Raw genomic sequence first — 13,479 nt, 5'->3', positions numbered from 1 at the left:
AAGCATCAAGTGTATGGACTTTATCTCAGCGCGTAAACCAGGTTATTCCTGGGGTACAACAAACCAGTAGCTCAGTAGTAGCCTATACTGTGCTCCCACACCCCCTATGACCAGATTTCATTAAAAGAATAAGTTAACTTTAAGGCCGAATCTCGATTCTTCCCCTTGCCCCTTTTGCTTTGTCTTCGTCTTTGTCTTAACCCTAGCACTTGCAAGTGTAAGGGCTAAGGGCTGAAAACTTTCCCCTATGAAATGAGACGCAACTCGGTTTCGGGTACGTCATGCGTGACTGTATGAGCTATGAAACTAGCGATTTAAAAAAAGTTTCAATGAAGAACATGGTTGCAAATATATATGTATACAACTGTGTAGAGCACGAAACAAGACTGTTGTCATTTTTAAATTAATTATAAGCCAAAAATACTTACACGTAGTGTATGTAGCACCATATGACCATATAAGCCAATGGAGTGGTGGTATACGCGCTAATTGTACCCTAAAACTACCGTTTGAAAGCTTCAGTTAAGACCTACAATACAATGCATCGTACGTGTAGCACATTTCAGATCAAACCGAGTCATTATAAACATATAAAAAGTTGTGTAGATAGCTTTATTCATGTAAAATATTCCTCACTTCAAGCAGCCATGTTTTTTTGAAAATTTCCGAAATGGTTTCCCTCTGTGCTCTGGGATAGCCCTTGGAGGAGCAAGTGAGCTCTCAGATAATCTTAAAAATAAGGGGTACATAGCCCTTAATCTTAGCCCTTAATCTTGATCAAATTGGGTATTGAGACACCACTAGCTCTCACATGAACGCGCAATTTCAAGCGTAAGGGGGAAGATAAGGGGTAAGGGGAAGTATTGAGATTGGGCCTAAGTCTTTGTTTTTAACACTTATTTTCTTGTTTTTATTTTCATGTACATAAATAAACTTGACTTGACTAAATAAGACACAATGGACAGATCATAAAGTAAACAATATTATTTAAAGCATCTAGTCCTCTCCACTGACACATCTCTTTTGCATTATTAAACGCATGTCTGGTTGATCAGATTTAGTGTTTACAATTGCTACAAAGCAAAAGTAAGGTGAGCGGGAAAGTGCTTTAAATGGTTTATTCACTTTCATTTTACTTTAAATGTGGCTCAGCTGAAGTTGAATAGGTTAAGGTCAGCTCAGCCTGTGTGCCTCTGAACACATATAAAGCAGAATATTTGACCCTCAACCAATGGTGACTTGAGTCATCACTAACGGCGGTTTCAAGGGGCATCCATATAAGCCCATAAGAACACAGTGAAAATAGCACAAAATATCACCTGAGGTTCAATGTATTCGTACAGCTCCTCATCTGGTTGTGTCTGATCTGCACTCTCAGCCTGCCCTCGGGTGAGGCTCTGGGGCCTTGGTGAAGGTGGGGGAGGGGGGGCATGCTTGGGAGGGGGGGTATGCTTGGGTTTCACTCTACCTCTGTGTAGCTGCTGAGAGAGAGAAACAGTGGAACAACAGTAATACATGTGGATTGAACGGTGGGATTAAAGCTTAAAGTTGCAGGAAACCTTCACAACTCTTCCAGCCTTCTATGTGCCAGAAGTCTCGACCAAGGAAGAGAGCAGTTTTATTAAAGACAATCTTATCCGCACTCTACTATGCCATCGGCGTCACCTGCAAACGGCATTCTTCAGCGAGTATCTGAACATCGGATCTGGTAGTACTAGTCCCTCAGCCTTGCTCGCCCTTAAAATGTTCAAATTACACCAGACCTGCATTGTAACATTGCAGGGAGATTGTCCTTTGCATAACAGCAGATAACAAAACTATGTGTACTTACATTTTCCATTTATCCTGCGCATCAACTGATCAGAAAGTAAACAGTATTATTTAAAGCATCTAGTCGTCCCCTGATGTGTTTGGTCTGGTTCTCATAGTGGTTCCTCAGTGGCTTCATAGTTGGAGCGATTGAGTGAACATAAGTAGACAGCGTTCAAAGTTCGAGCTCAGAGTGCAAAGTCTTTTTTGTATCTTGACACAAATGTCTGGTTTGGTCGGTATGCAAAGAAACACAATTTATATATTTTCTATAATTTTTTTAATAGTGTAGGTTTTAAAATAAGGGTTACTTATAATATAAGCCATGCGCTTTCTTACAACACACAGTTAAATGAAATATTCTTATACCAAAAGAGAACCGTACAAATCAGTACAGTTTCACATTAAATGTAAATGCACGAGAATAAGAGATGAAAAATAGTCTTGTCATCATCAAGGTTGCCACAGATGGGTCTTATCTCACATGTTAAAAAAATAATAATGCCATACCGTTGGTGTTAAGATGCAAGATGGATTCTCAAGCTCTTTTCCACACTCTCCGTGAGTCTCAGCCGAGAATGCTGCCATTTGTTGCTTAATACACTGTGTGAACCTCTGGGCTACACTTTGCTACTTTAAAGTCCAGACACGATTTGGCCAGAGTATAGGCATAATCTCATTTACGAGTGATTTTTACAGATGAGTGCCATAAAGCAATAGTTTCACTTTGACTCTGTAAATCTCTGTGTCTATGTGTGTGCATATGTGTTTGCGTGTGCGCATGTGTGTGCGTGTGTGTGTGTGATCATTTTAGTGAGAACAGGGGGAGGGCAGCCAGCACAGCAGACCAACGAAGGTCAGCCAAGCATTTACGTCTTTTTCAGTACTGATCACAGAACGGCACAGAACAGCTAATAGCACCAAAGATCTAAACGGTGTTTATGATCAAATGCTTTTTCTGAAGGTGAATCAGGAGGTAATAAAAAACTAAAGTGAATCAATAACTTTGCACCCCGGAGGCGAGAAATACTCTTTTCTGATTGGCTGGCAAGTGTCCAATTAAGCAATAAGCCCCAAGAGGCCGTGGTTTGCGCTGATTTTAGAACAGGTAAGGGGAGTTGTTAGGCACGACGCAATTTACGAAACAATAGTTTAATGATAAACCGTCATTCTTCCGCCACTAAAAAATATAGTTCCTAAATAAATCGTTGCCACGCAACCCTTGAAGCAACGCAACAGCCAGATGGAACACTGAAATGTGCTATATGAACACACAGCCTTGCCTTGCCATTCACTGCGCAGTAATATGGAATGTTATCATAGAATGTTATGAGGACAAATTGTAAGGTAATGCTGGATTTTACAACGGCTTTTAGCCAATCACAATCAAGGATTTGAACAATCAGTTTTATAATATAATATAAGCCATGCGCTTTCTTACAACACGCAGTTATATGAAATATTCTTATACAAAAAGAGAACCATACAAATCAGTACAGTTTCACATTAAATGCAAATGCATGAGAATAAGAGATGAAAAATAGTCTTGTCATCATCAAAGTTGCCACAGATGGGTCTTATCTCACAAAAATAATGCCATACCGGAGGTGTTAAGATGCAAGATGGATTCTCAAGCTCTTTTCCACACTCTCGGTGAGTCTCAGCCGAGAATGCTGGCATCTGTTGCTTAATACACTGCGTGAACCTCTGGGCTAGACTTTGCTACTTTAAAGTCCAGACACAATATGGCCAGAGTATAGGCTTAATCTCATTTACAACCCAGATGTCAGATGAGTGCCATAAAGCAACAGTTTCACTTTGACTCTGTAAATTTCTGTGTGTGCGTGAGTGTGAGCGTGAGCTTGAGCGTGTGCGTGTGCGTGTGCGTGTGCGTGTGCGTGTGCGTGTGCGTGTGCGGTGTGCGTGTGTGCGATCATTCTAGTGAGAAAAGGGGGAGGGCAGCCAGCACAGCAGGCCAACGAAGGTCAGCCAAGCATTTACGTCTTTTTCAGTACTGATCACAGAACGGCACAGAACAGCTAATAGCACCAAAGATCTAAACGGTGTTTATGATCAAATGCTTTTTCTGAAGGTGAATCAGGAGGTAATAAAAAAAATAAGTGAATCAATAACTTTTAATTTTCTTTTCAAACGGGACACCACAGTTCCTGTTAACCAGGGTGTGGCCCTAATTGAGGCATTTTTACAGTTTGTGAGACAGAACAGCAAAAAGTGTGGTTACTCGTGGCATTTTGTTCAATAAATTAGTTGTTATAGAATAGAACAGAATTATCAGTTTACAGTCAATAATAGAATTAGTCATCAGTAAATGTGAGTGTGTAACACAGCTGTCACCTGGGGAGCAGTTTGTCCAGGCTGTATATCCTCATACAGGTCATCAAGCAAAACTTGTTCTGAGTCTGTCTCTGTCTGCTCCTGGGGAGATGTTCATTAATTTCATTTTCATTAACACAGAATGTAACATATATATGAAATCAAAATCCTCATTAGCTAATTTAAGAGCTTCAAAATATCTAGCCTAATCTATGTTTCATACACTTCAGTGCTTCCTTGTCACTTCAAGGCCCCAAAATGTGTGTTCTTCCTCCGTAATGTATAATAGCAGTCTAACTGCTCCAAGTAATTCCTTTGGGGAAATGGGAAAATCTATTTTTAGTTTGGGAATTTGTTTTGTAATCCAGCAGGAAGCTTTTCACTTTTTATAGAAAATAATTAATTTGATAATGCTTAAATACTGATGAAATGAGAACTTCATTGTAATTAGTAATTTGTACCATCAAAAGGGGCCTGAGTTCTGTGTCCTTGTATAGTCGTGTACCAGAGCCCTCCGAAACACAACGCTGTAGGAATGTTCTACTCGGCAAGGAAGGACGGGCGGGCTTCAGTCTGAGATTGACCTTCTGCAGGCGAGGTTCACAGAGGAGCGGCCAATCATTAGCCATACTTAAGAGAGAAATGTCATGCATCTTTAATTTCACCTAGACAGTAGAAGTTCAATGGCAATACCCAAATATGTTAATATATATGCATTGCTCCAGTGTTTCTAAATTTGTATTTGACCTCTAGACTTTCAAAGCAAACTGCTCTGAGGCGGGCTTACAGGGGGAGCAGTGTCATCTGTGTTACTGTACAGATGCTCCTCATCTGGAATCATGTACAAAGGCTCTGCTGGGGCAACCTGGAGACACAGAGACAGGAAGTGGAAGGAGTGTTTAAAAGTCACATCAGACACTTCTCACCTCTTGCATTATTAAAACGCACGTCGTCTTGATCATGGACATGGTTTTGACATTGTGTCATCTTTGCAACACTTACTAAACTGCAAAAGTAAGGACAAAATGAGTGGAATAGTTGAGTCATTACTTACAGCGGTTTCAAGGAGCATCCATATAAACCCATGAGACCACAGTGAACAGTATAAAATAGCACAAATTATCACCTGAGGTTCAATGTATTCGTACAGCTCCTCATCTAGTTGTGTCTGGTCTGCACTCTCAGCCTGCCCTCGGGTGAGGCTCTGGGGCCTGGGTGAAGGTGGGGGAGGGGGGGCATGCTTCGGTTTCACTCTACCTCCGTGTTGAAGCTGCTGAGAGAGAGAATTGAACTGCACAGTGGAACAATAGTAATACATGTGAATTGAACTGTGGGATTAAGGTGGGAAGTTTCAGGATTTTACTAATTTTCCTAGCCTTCTATGTGCCAGAAGTTCTGACCAAGGGGAGAGCAGTTTTATTAAACACAATCTTATCCGCGCTCTACTATGACATCCAAGCCATGGCAGATAATGTGGGGTAGAAAATGCTTCCTAAATACATACGATTTTCAAAGCAAACTGACATTATGTAGACATGATTTTAAAATGTTTACCAGCCTGTAAGTGAAGAGTGAGGAACGCCATAAGGAAGTGAATTACTTGCTATAGTACGTCAATTGCGAATGGCACTTAAACACCCACATATAATCTTCAGTAAGTAATATCTGATCTGGTAGTCCTAGTCCCACAGCTGGGCTCGCCTTTTGATAAAAAACTTCAGATTACACCAGATCTACCTCGTAACATTGCAGTTAGACCTTAACGTCACAGCAGATAACAAAACTATGTGGACTTACATTTGCCATTTATCCTGCGCTTCAACTCACACTGGGTAGTGTCTGGTTTCCTCTCTTTTTGTGGCGGTTGTCCAGAGCGATTCTGAATTCCACTGATGTACCTTATATCTGACACTCTGAACAGAAGTGTGTGTAACAGTAAATGCAATCCAAGACTTGACCTACAGAGCTCGAGCCAAACATTCTTTCTGCAGAGTAAACAGCTCCCTGAAAACCTCAACAACATGCAGCAAGCACTCAGACCAGTTTATCCAGGCATTCACAGTCTACTGATTGGGTAATCAGAAAGAACTGAAAACAGTGAATGGGTTTTGATTGGGACCTTTTTTTTTATTCTCTGCCAACTAAAGAGACAAACAGGTCAAGATCCTGTCACATTCCCTACATCCAAGCAAATAAGAAGAAATTCAATAGGAAATAAGGAGTCATTACAACCATTTTAATTATGTTATAATAGAAAAACTAAAGATCAAAAGCCACATGGTGACAACATGTTCTGAAAACAAATACAACAAAAAAGGTTGCCAGCCATGAGGACACTGAAATTAAAATAAGCATAGGCTATACAATAATAAAAGCACTCATTCAGGTTCAGCAATTATCTGTGCCGTTTGTGAATACACACAGTTTGATTTCACCGCATCCCTATGGCAACTCCATCTTCAAGTCCAGCAGTGACTGTCATTTGACAATCCTGTTTTCAGGAAAGCCAAAATCAACAACTCAAGAAACACTGTCATCACACTTTGAGCAACGTGGTTCCATGACTTGACACCCACATCGTCATCAATAAACAATTCCCATGTCGGAGCAGTCCTTTGAGAGTTGGAGGTTTCACATCCGATGTTCATGAGCTTCCAAAGTCTGTTCTCAGTTTTTTCCCTCCACGATTTGGCCAAAGTATTCCTTCTGGAATTCCAGGAATTGATCCTCTGTGAAGAAAGATTTCTCTTCTTTTGGCTTTTCAACTGGTTGATCTTGTTGAAATCTCGACTGTCGACCAGAATTCTGATTGATGATCTGGAAAAGAGCAGCTAATTGGTCACTCACAATCACTACCAACTGCACTGCAGGCTTTCAGCTGACTACATATCAAATTCCAGTTCCAGAAAATTTACAACTTGTATTACAACATTTGATGAAAAGTCTTCATATTTCATTTCATGCTTGTTATACCTTCTGGGTTGTACTCTGATTTGTGCTTGAGCTTGTTCCAAGAAAGTACTGCAGGTTGGAGCTGAGCTGACTTTTGGTCTGTTTCTTCCTATACTCATCTGAAAGGAGGACCGAGAGAGAGAGAGAGAGAGAGAGAGAGAGAGAGAGCGAGAGAGAGAGAGAGAGAGAGAGAGAGAGACAGACAGAAACAGACAGTCAGTCAGACAGACACACAGGGGAGAACGGGAAGTCACGTGTCAGAGCATAACCATCTGTGTATCAATGTACCACATATCAAACCTGTCAAACTAATTATATAAAGCACACAATATCACCCAAAGCCCCTCAAATGTCAAAACTGTTCTCTATCATTGTGAAGGACCAGAGAAGGAGACTACACAGTTGGCTTTAGGAGCACCCCTTGATAATATAGCATATTGTCGTTTTTCATTGTTTGTCAATGAAGAACCTCTTACAGAGCAGCAACGCTCATCATTAAGAAATGCCAAAAATCGGCCGCCCATAATATTCTACACATGAAAGCAACAATGCTGAAACCTTTCCTGAGTTCAGAACAGACCTTAAGGAGACTATTTATTTGACGATTTCCCCAAAATAGCACAGAATTAGACATGTTTGAAACCCTTTTCTATGGCAAAGCTATACTTCACAGGCATACCAATAGAAGACTTGACGTGCTTGTCTTTCACTGTGGCCTTGCTCTTAGCTGATCCTTGGTGGCCTTGCAGTCGTTTGAGCTGCTTCCTGACTCCTTGCTTGTTTGAGCTGATCAGGTCTTTCGGAGACTTTGCTGCTTTTTTCTTCTTGGGTTTTGGCCCACTGTTAGCAACTAGGAAGAAAGACTGCAATTAGAAACAAGAAGCCTTCTGTACGTTGAACAGCCTGGGGAGGAGTAGCCTATTCACAGCAAATGTGACTGGATCTGTGCTTTAAAGCAAAATAGTGACACTCGTACACACAAGTTTGCTGTGCATTTTACAACACCATGTCAGTGATCAGTTTAGCTGTAGATTATTATAACACTGTGTGACACGCACATTTTATGGATCTCAAAATTATTTTCTGATGAGTATGTCTGACACAGTTTCATTGGTGGAGGCATACAGTCATCATACCCACTTTCTGAAATGACACAGCATACATAATAACATTACACTTTCAATCACAAAATAACTGACTTCATCCAACCAATACAGCCCGTCTTATAGCTTTACTTATTTCACCATTTCTGGAGAGGGGGTTGAAGCTCAAACTGGTAATTCGTGTGAGCACTGGCACTGAATACTTAGCAGTGGTTGATGGTGCTCCAGGCTCTGGTACTTACAGTGCCTCTGGCACCTTGTACTGACTGCTGGAGTGTCTCACTGCGGTGGGGGGGGGGGGGGGGGGGGGGGGGGGGTTCCAGGGTCTGTTCAGTGGTCACTGCCGGTCAGTAGCGCCATCAATTAATCAAACTGAAAGTGGTCTTTGACCATTGAGGGACATTGGCCCTTGCTATAAGTAAATGTTCAGGCAAGTATCTTCAGGATGCCCATTTTACCCATTCAAATGTTTGTAGTTGGTTTCGTTAAAGGGTACTTTATATGCTACAGTAAGATGTGAAATCTGTTTTTATGTCTGAGTAGTTTTTCACAGTGCTGTCTAACTACAGCTCATGGAGCACCCATGCTTTGTATGCTTTCCATCTTATCCTGCTCTACATAGGCTACCTGATTGAGCCCGCCAGTGGCACTGCTGATTAGCTATTCAAGTGCGTTCAACTAACCAAGTGCATTTTAATAACAGTGTTTTCAATAAGGTGCACTGCAAGTAACACGTGTTGGAGACCTTCTTTCTAACATCGAAGGTTCTCAAATCTGCTCCTTGAGAAGCCCTAGCCTCACTGTGGAGGATAAATATCAGTCTCGATTCAAGAACTGCGGCACATTTAGCGAGTCCTCAAATGCAAAGATAAAGTCTTACTACAACTATATTCGCACAATTTTAAAAGCAACAAAGCAGGACACTGTCCCAACATATTTTCGACTTCACACTCGCACAAGTTAGCTAGCTAATAACTTATCCTAACTCTAAAAAACAGACTATACCTTTTAAGTCTTCGCTTAGTAGCTCCAGTCCTCTCCGTACCATTGACGCTGACATTGTATGAATTATCTTAAATTATAAGTTTCAAGGTAAGACCCAAATCGGATGAAATAGCGTTTTACTGCCTCCAGCCTACAGATTCCATCAACATGTGATGTGACACCAACTTCCGTTTTGACAAGGTGTTTCAAAGAAAAGGGTTCTAAGACTAACAAGTATAATCGTCATGGTTCCATTTGGCCAACCATTCCAACACAGCTGAATGAACTTGAATGACAGGTGGGGTGCCTGGCGTATTTATGACTATTTTCATAGAATTGGAAATATGAATTGGATGTGTGAAGATAGAAAAACGTTTTCTCATGGCGAACTCCCAAGAGCGAGGAGCTAATCTGAGACGCAATGTTGCAGCCTCACCTGCAAACCTCCAGTATGCCATCTAGTGTCTTAGCACAGTAAAACCACTGATCGAAGCCCACTCAGAATGTAAGCTATGTTAATTGATCTGAGCATATTTACATCATTAAAGGTTACATTTTGTGTATGAGAGGTTTGATTAACTGTATTTAGGAGAGTATGAATCAGATTATGCTATGCCATGGGATATCCTCATATCAGGCCAGGGTGTCTGCATGTGAGCTAGATGATCTGAGCAAGCGTCGAATTGATACAATCAAAAGCTAGACTAACTAGCTAGACTAATGTCATTGTTTTTTATTAAGCTGTTTATTGTGCTATTCTTATTCAATGCTAACATTATAGATGGCCAAGAATAGGCCTATTCGTTCACATAATAGCACAGAGATGCCTTGCTGTGGACCAGATGTCTTTTAAACCCACGTACATTTAGTAAAATACGAAATACAGTTGAATCGTTTACATAGCCTATACGCTAGTATAGACTACTAGGCTTGAACAAAACATTTCAAGTCATATTGCACAAACCACATGAAACTCAGACATGGGACTCAAGTGCCCATAGACATATAGCCTAGATCCAAATGTTTATATATATGTGTGTGTGTGGTGTGTGTGTGTGTGTGTGTGTGTGTGTGTGTGTGCGCGCGTGTGTGTGTGTGTGTGCGTGCGTGTGCGTGTGTCTATGCAAGAGCCTACAAGCATGGGAACGCCCTCCAATTTCCAGCTGAATCTACAGGCGGAGAAGTGGGCGAGGACTTTCCCTGGCATATCAGTGGCTTGACGGATAGTCAGCCTTTTACAATGTGCGCGGAGACTTACCATGGCCGTCCAAACTAAGGCACTGGTCTCGGGAAGGTGGCTTGCAGATGCCATCAAAGGGAATCGGATTGGACCTAACCTGCGCGTACTGGACGCTTCTTGGTACTTGCCAAAACTTTTGCGTAATGCCAAGAAGGATTTCAAAAAGACACACATTCACGGCGCACTCTTTTTTGATATAGACCACTGCAGTGACAGAAACACTCCTCTTGATCATATGCTCCCCCCTGTTCGAAGGCTTGCGGAATATGCCGGAGAACTGGGTATTGGCAATGACACGCATGTAGTAGTTTATGATGCCAGCGAGTTTGGAGCTTTCTCTGCACCGCGCGTCTGGTGGATGTTCCGAGTGTTTGGCCACGATTCTGTGTCAGTCCTCGACGGTGGTCTCAAAAAATGGTTAAACGAGGGACATCCTGTCACTGACGTCAAGTCGAAAGCGGAAACATCTGAGTTTCGACCAACTCTAAACCGGTCATGGGTGAAAACATACGAGGACGTGCTAAAAAATATAGACACGAAAGAATTCCAGGTGGTGGACGCTCGACCTGCAGGGAGATTCCGTGGGGTTGAGACCGAGCCGAGAGATAGTAAGTGCATTCAGATTTAAACTGTCAGGCTATCGAACTTCTCTTTTTTGAAGTGAAATCCATACCCTGAAATGCTCAAGAACTTTTTTTTTGTGATGCTTTAGGACTGGTTAAACTAACCAATGCATTGTAGAAAGTTATTGTTGCTTGCTTTGCTGATATGACATGAACGTCATATTTGTAGCCAACTGTAGATTACCCTGAAGATTATCAGGACACTTTTTGAACATGATTGTCATCATGTTTCACAAGAATGTGTCTAGAAACCAGATTTGTCAGTACAACCAGTGTATAATGGATCTTAAGAGATTGTATGCAACTGACTTTCTCATTTGTTCTTTGTTGACACAAGCTGATAGGCTATGAGGCTGGGCCATTGATCACATCACAGGTTTAAGCTCAACCACTGAATTTTGTGATCATTCCTGACCAACTCTGCTGATGTAGGCCATTAACTCAGCATCAGTGATCAGAGTTTCTAAGGAACTTGCATAGACAGATAATTTGATTGTCTCCTGATCCTCTGACCTTATCTAGATAAGACTTTGACTACCTGCACTTTTCTTTGTTCGGTCCCTCCCACTCTATCGTCATTGTAGACATTGGATAACCAGGTGTTGTTTCTGCTGTACTCTTAGTTGTACTGTACCTGGTGCCAAGGTGTGTTAACATTAAGTGGTTATGGTTTTTAGTTTAAAATAATAGAAATTCTCTCTCTCTCTTTCTTTCAATGTGACTCTCTCTCTCTCTCTCCCTCTCCCTCTCCCTCTCCCTCTCCCTCTCTCTCTCTCTCTCTCTCTCTCTCTCTCTCTCTCTCTCTCTCTCTCTCTCTCTCTCTCTCTGTCTCTCTCTCTCTGACAGACACTGAACCCGGACACATCCCGGGCTCCATCAGCATGCCCTTCACTTCCTTCTGGAGTCCCTCAGGTGAGCTGCTGCCCCCCGACCAGCTGAAGGACCTGTTCGGGAGGGCCGGGGTGGACCTCGGCCGGCCCATCTGTGTGACCTGTGGCTCGGCTGTCACGGCCTGCCACGTGGCGCTGGCCGCCCACCAGTGCGGGCACCCCGGCGTGACCATCTACGACGGAGCATGGTCCGAGTGGTACGCCAGAGCGGCCCCTGAAAACGTGATCTCTGAAGGACGAGGGAAGCACAGATGAACTTTGGGGGAAAGTCAACATGGATCAAGGCCATTTGTGTTGTCAGAGCCCCACGTGGTGCTGTGTTAGATTGACACAGTGGAGAACTAATTTGGCTCATGCAGGAGCAGGACATCTCGCACAGTCTTATGTTTTCCATTTTATCTGCGGTTTACTCTGTCACAGCAGGATATTTAGTGTAAGTCTTGTAGGTACAGTCACCTGAGAGCCAGCCTGACATTCTTCAGGCTTATTAGTTTAATTGACAGATGAATGCTAGTTGAGGACAACTTTGATAAATGATTCATTGTTCAAGATATATCATGTTCATTGGTATGAATTGCTGTAAAGGCTTCCGCCAAACACCCCACCTGTTGGAAAAAGATTAAACAATGCATTACACGTGAAAAAAAAAACATGGGTATCTTTCTTCTAATGAAAACTTCAGCTCTTCAACCTGGTCTTTGGACTGTTGTCAGCTAGGACTATCACCGCGGGTCTCATCACGAAGTCAAGGCGCACAGTGAACTTTGAACTTTGGTCTGTAAATCCGTGGGCACAGTGAGAACATACAGACCTTAGTACAGCTCACTTAGCCCACCTGTCGTATCATCTCTGACACGCTGTATTTCTCTTGTTCATTTCATACTGTGCTTCTATCTATAGATAGAACATTGTATGAGGAAATTTAGTAGGATTAGAGTTGGATTGGGAGTTCACAGACATACAGGGGCTATATGTCTATAAGTGTGTTTGAGTAAGCATCTGCCAGATGAGTACACGTAGGCTGGCCTGATTCAATATGGTGTTGGAGCAAAAGCAAATGTTTATGTTTGTACTGAGTCCGTTGTGGAGTGTCTTGCCTTCTATGAGAATACAGTGACTGGTAATGTAGCTGCTAGTAGATCATTAGATAATGAAATGCGCTCTATCGCTCTCTGCAAGAGGACTCTCACTGTAGGCTGTCTCAAATAGATATGAGCGGACAAACTTGCAGCACCCATATGTTCGTAAGCAAAAGACATACTTGTTCATTCACTCAGGTTTTGGTAACTGGTAGATCATGTGAAGGTTATAGTGGAGGGCTTAAAGTACCAACACAAATATAATTCATATGTTAGAAAATCTTGTACATTTGCATGTCTTGTATATTGTGTAAGGATGATACAGAAGCAAGGAAAATTTATTACTGTTGCCTGGTTCATTCCACTGAATATGCAACTATTTCTTTCCATTTTATAGTCCAGTGACTAAACCATAATTCTTGTACAGGCACTGAGATTTATATACCCCTAATGTATAAACTTGTT

General features: G+C 42.0%; 2 protein-coding genes across 2 annotated transcripts; one reads left to right on the top strand and one right to left on the bottom strand.

Moving 5' to 3' along the window:
• Nucleotides 1–6,286: 6,286 nt before the first annotated feature.
• Nucleotides 6,287–9,349, bottom strand: rps19bp1 (ribosomal protein S19 binding protein 1). The gene is made up of 4 exons (XM_080850330.1): nt 9,204–9,349; nt 7,775–7,945; nt 7,117–7,214; nt 6,287–6,960 (listed from the first exon to the last, which is right to left on the bottom strand). The coding sequence occupies exons 1-4, from the start codon at nt 9,256–9,258 to the stop codon at nt 6,811–6,813; spliced, it is 474 nt and encodes a 157-aa protein (XP_080706456.1). The 5' UTR covers nt 9,259–9,349; the 3' UTR covers nt 6,287–6,810.
• Nucleotides 9,350–10,425: 1,076 nt separating this feature from the next.
• Nucleotides 10,426–13,479, top strand: LOC308366207 (3-mercaptopyruvate sulfurtransferase-like). Its single transcript, XM_080839842.1, has 2 exons — nt 10,426–11,030; nt 11,892–13,479. Exons 1-2 carry the CDS (start codon nt 10,442–10,444, stop codon nt 12,188–12,190), a joined length of 888 nt encoding a protein of 295 aa, XP_080695968.1. The 5' UTR covers nt 10,426–10,441; the 3' UTR covers nt 12,191–13,479.

This window comes from Sprattus sprattus (genome assembly GCF_963457725.1).
Source record: "Sprattus sprattus genome assembly, chromosome: 1".
Classification (NCBI taxonomy): Eukaryota; Metazoa; Chordata; class Actinopteri; order Clupeiformes; family Clupeidae; genus Sprattus; species Sprattus sprattus.
Note: the sequence above shows the minus strand (reverse complement) of the source record. Positions and strands in the feature narration are given on the sequence as shown.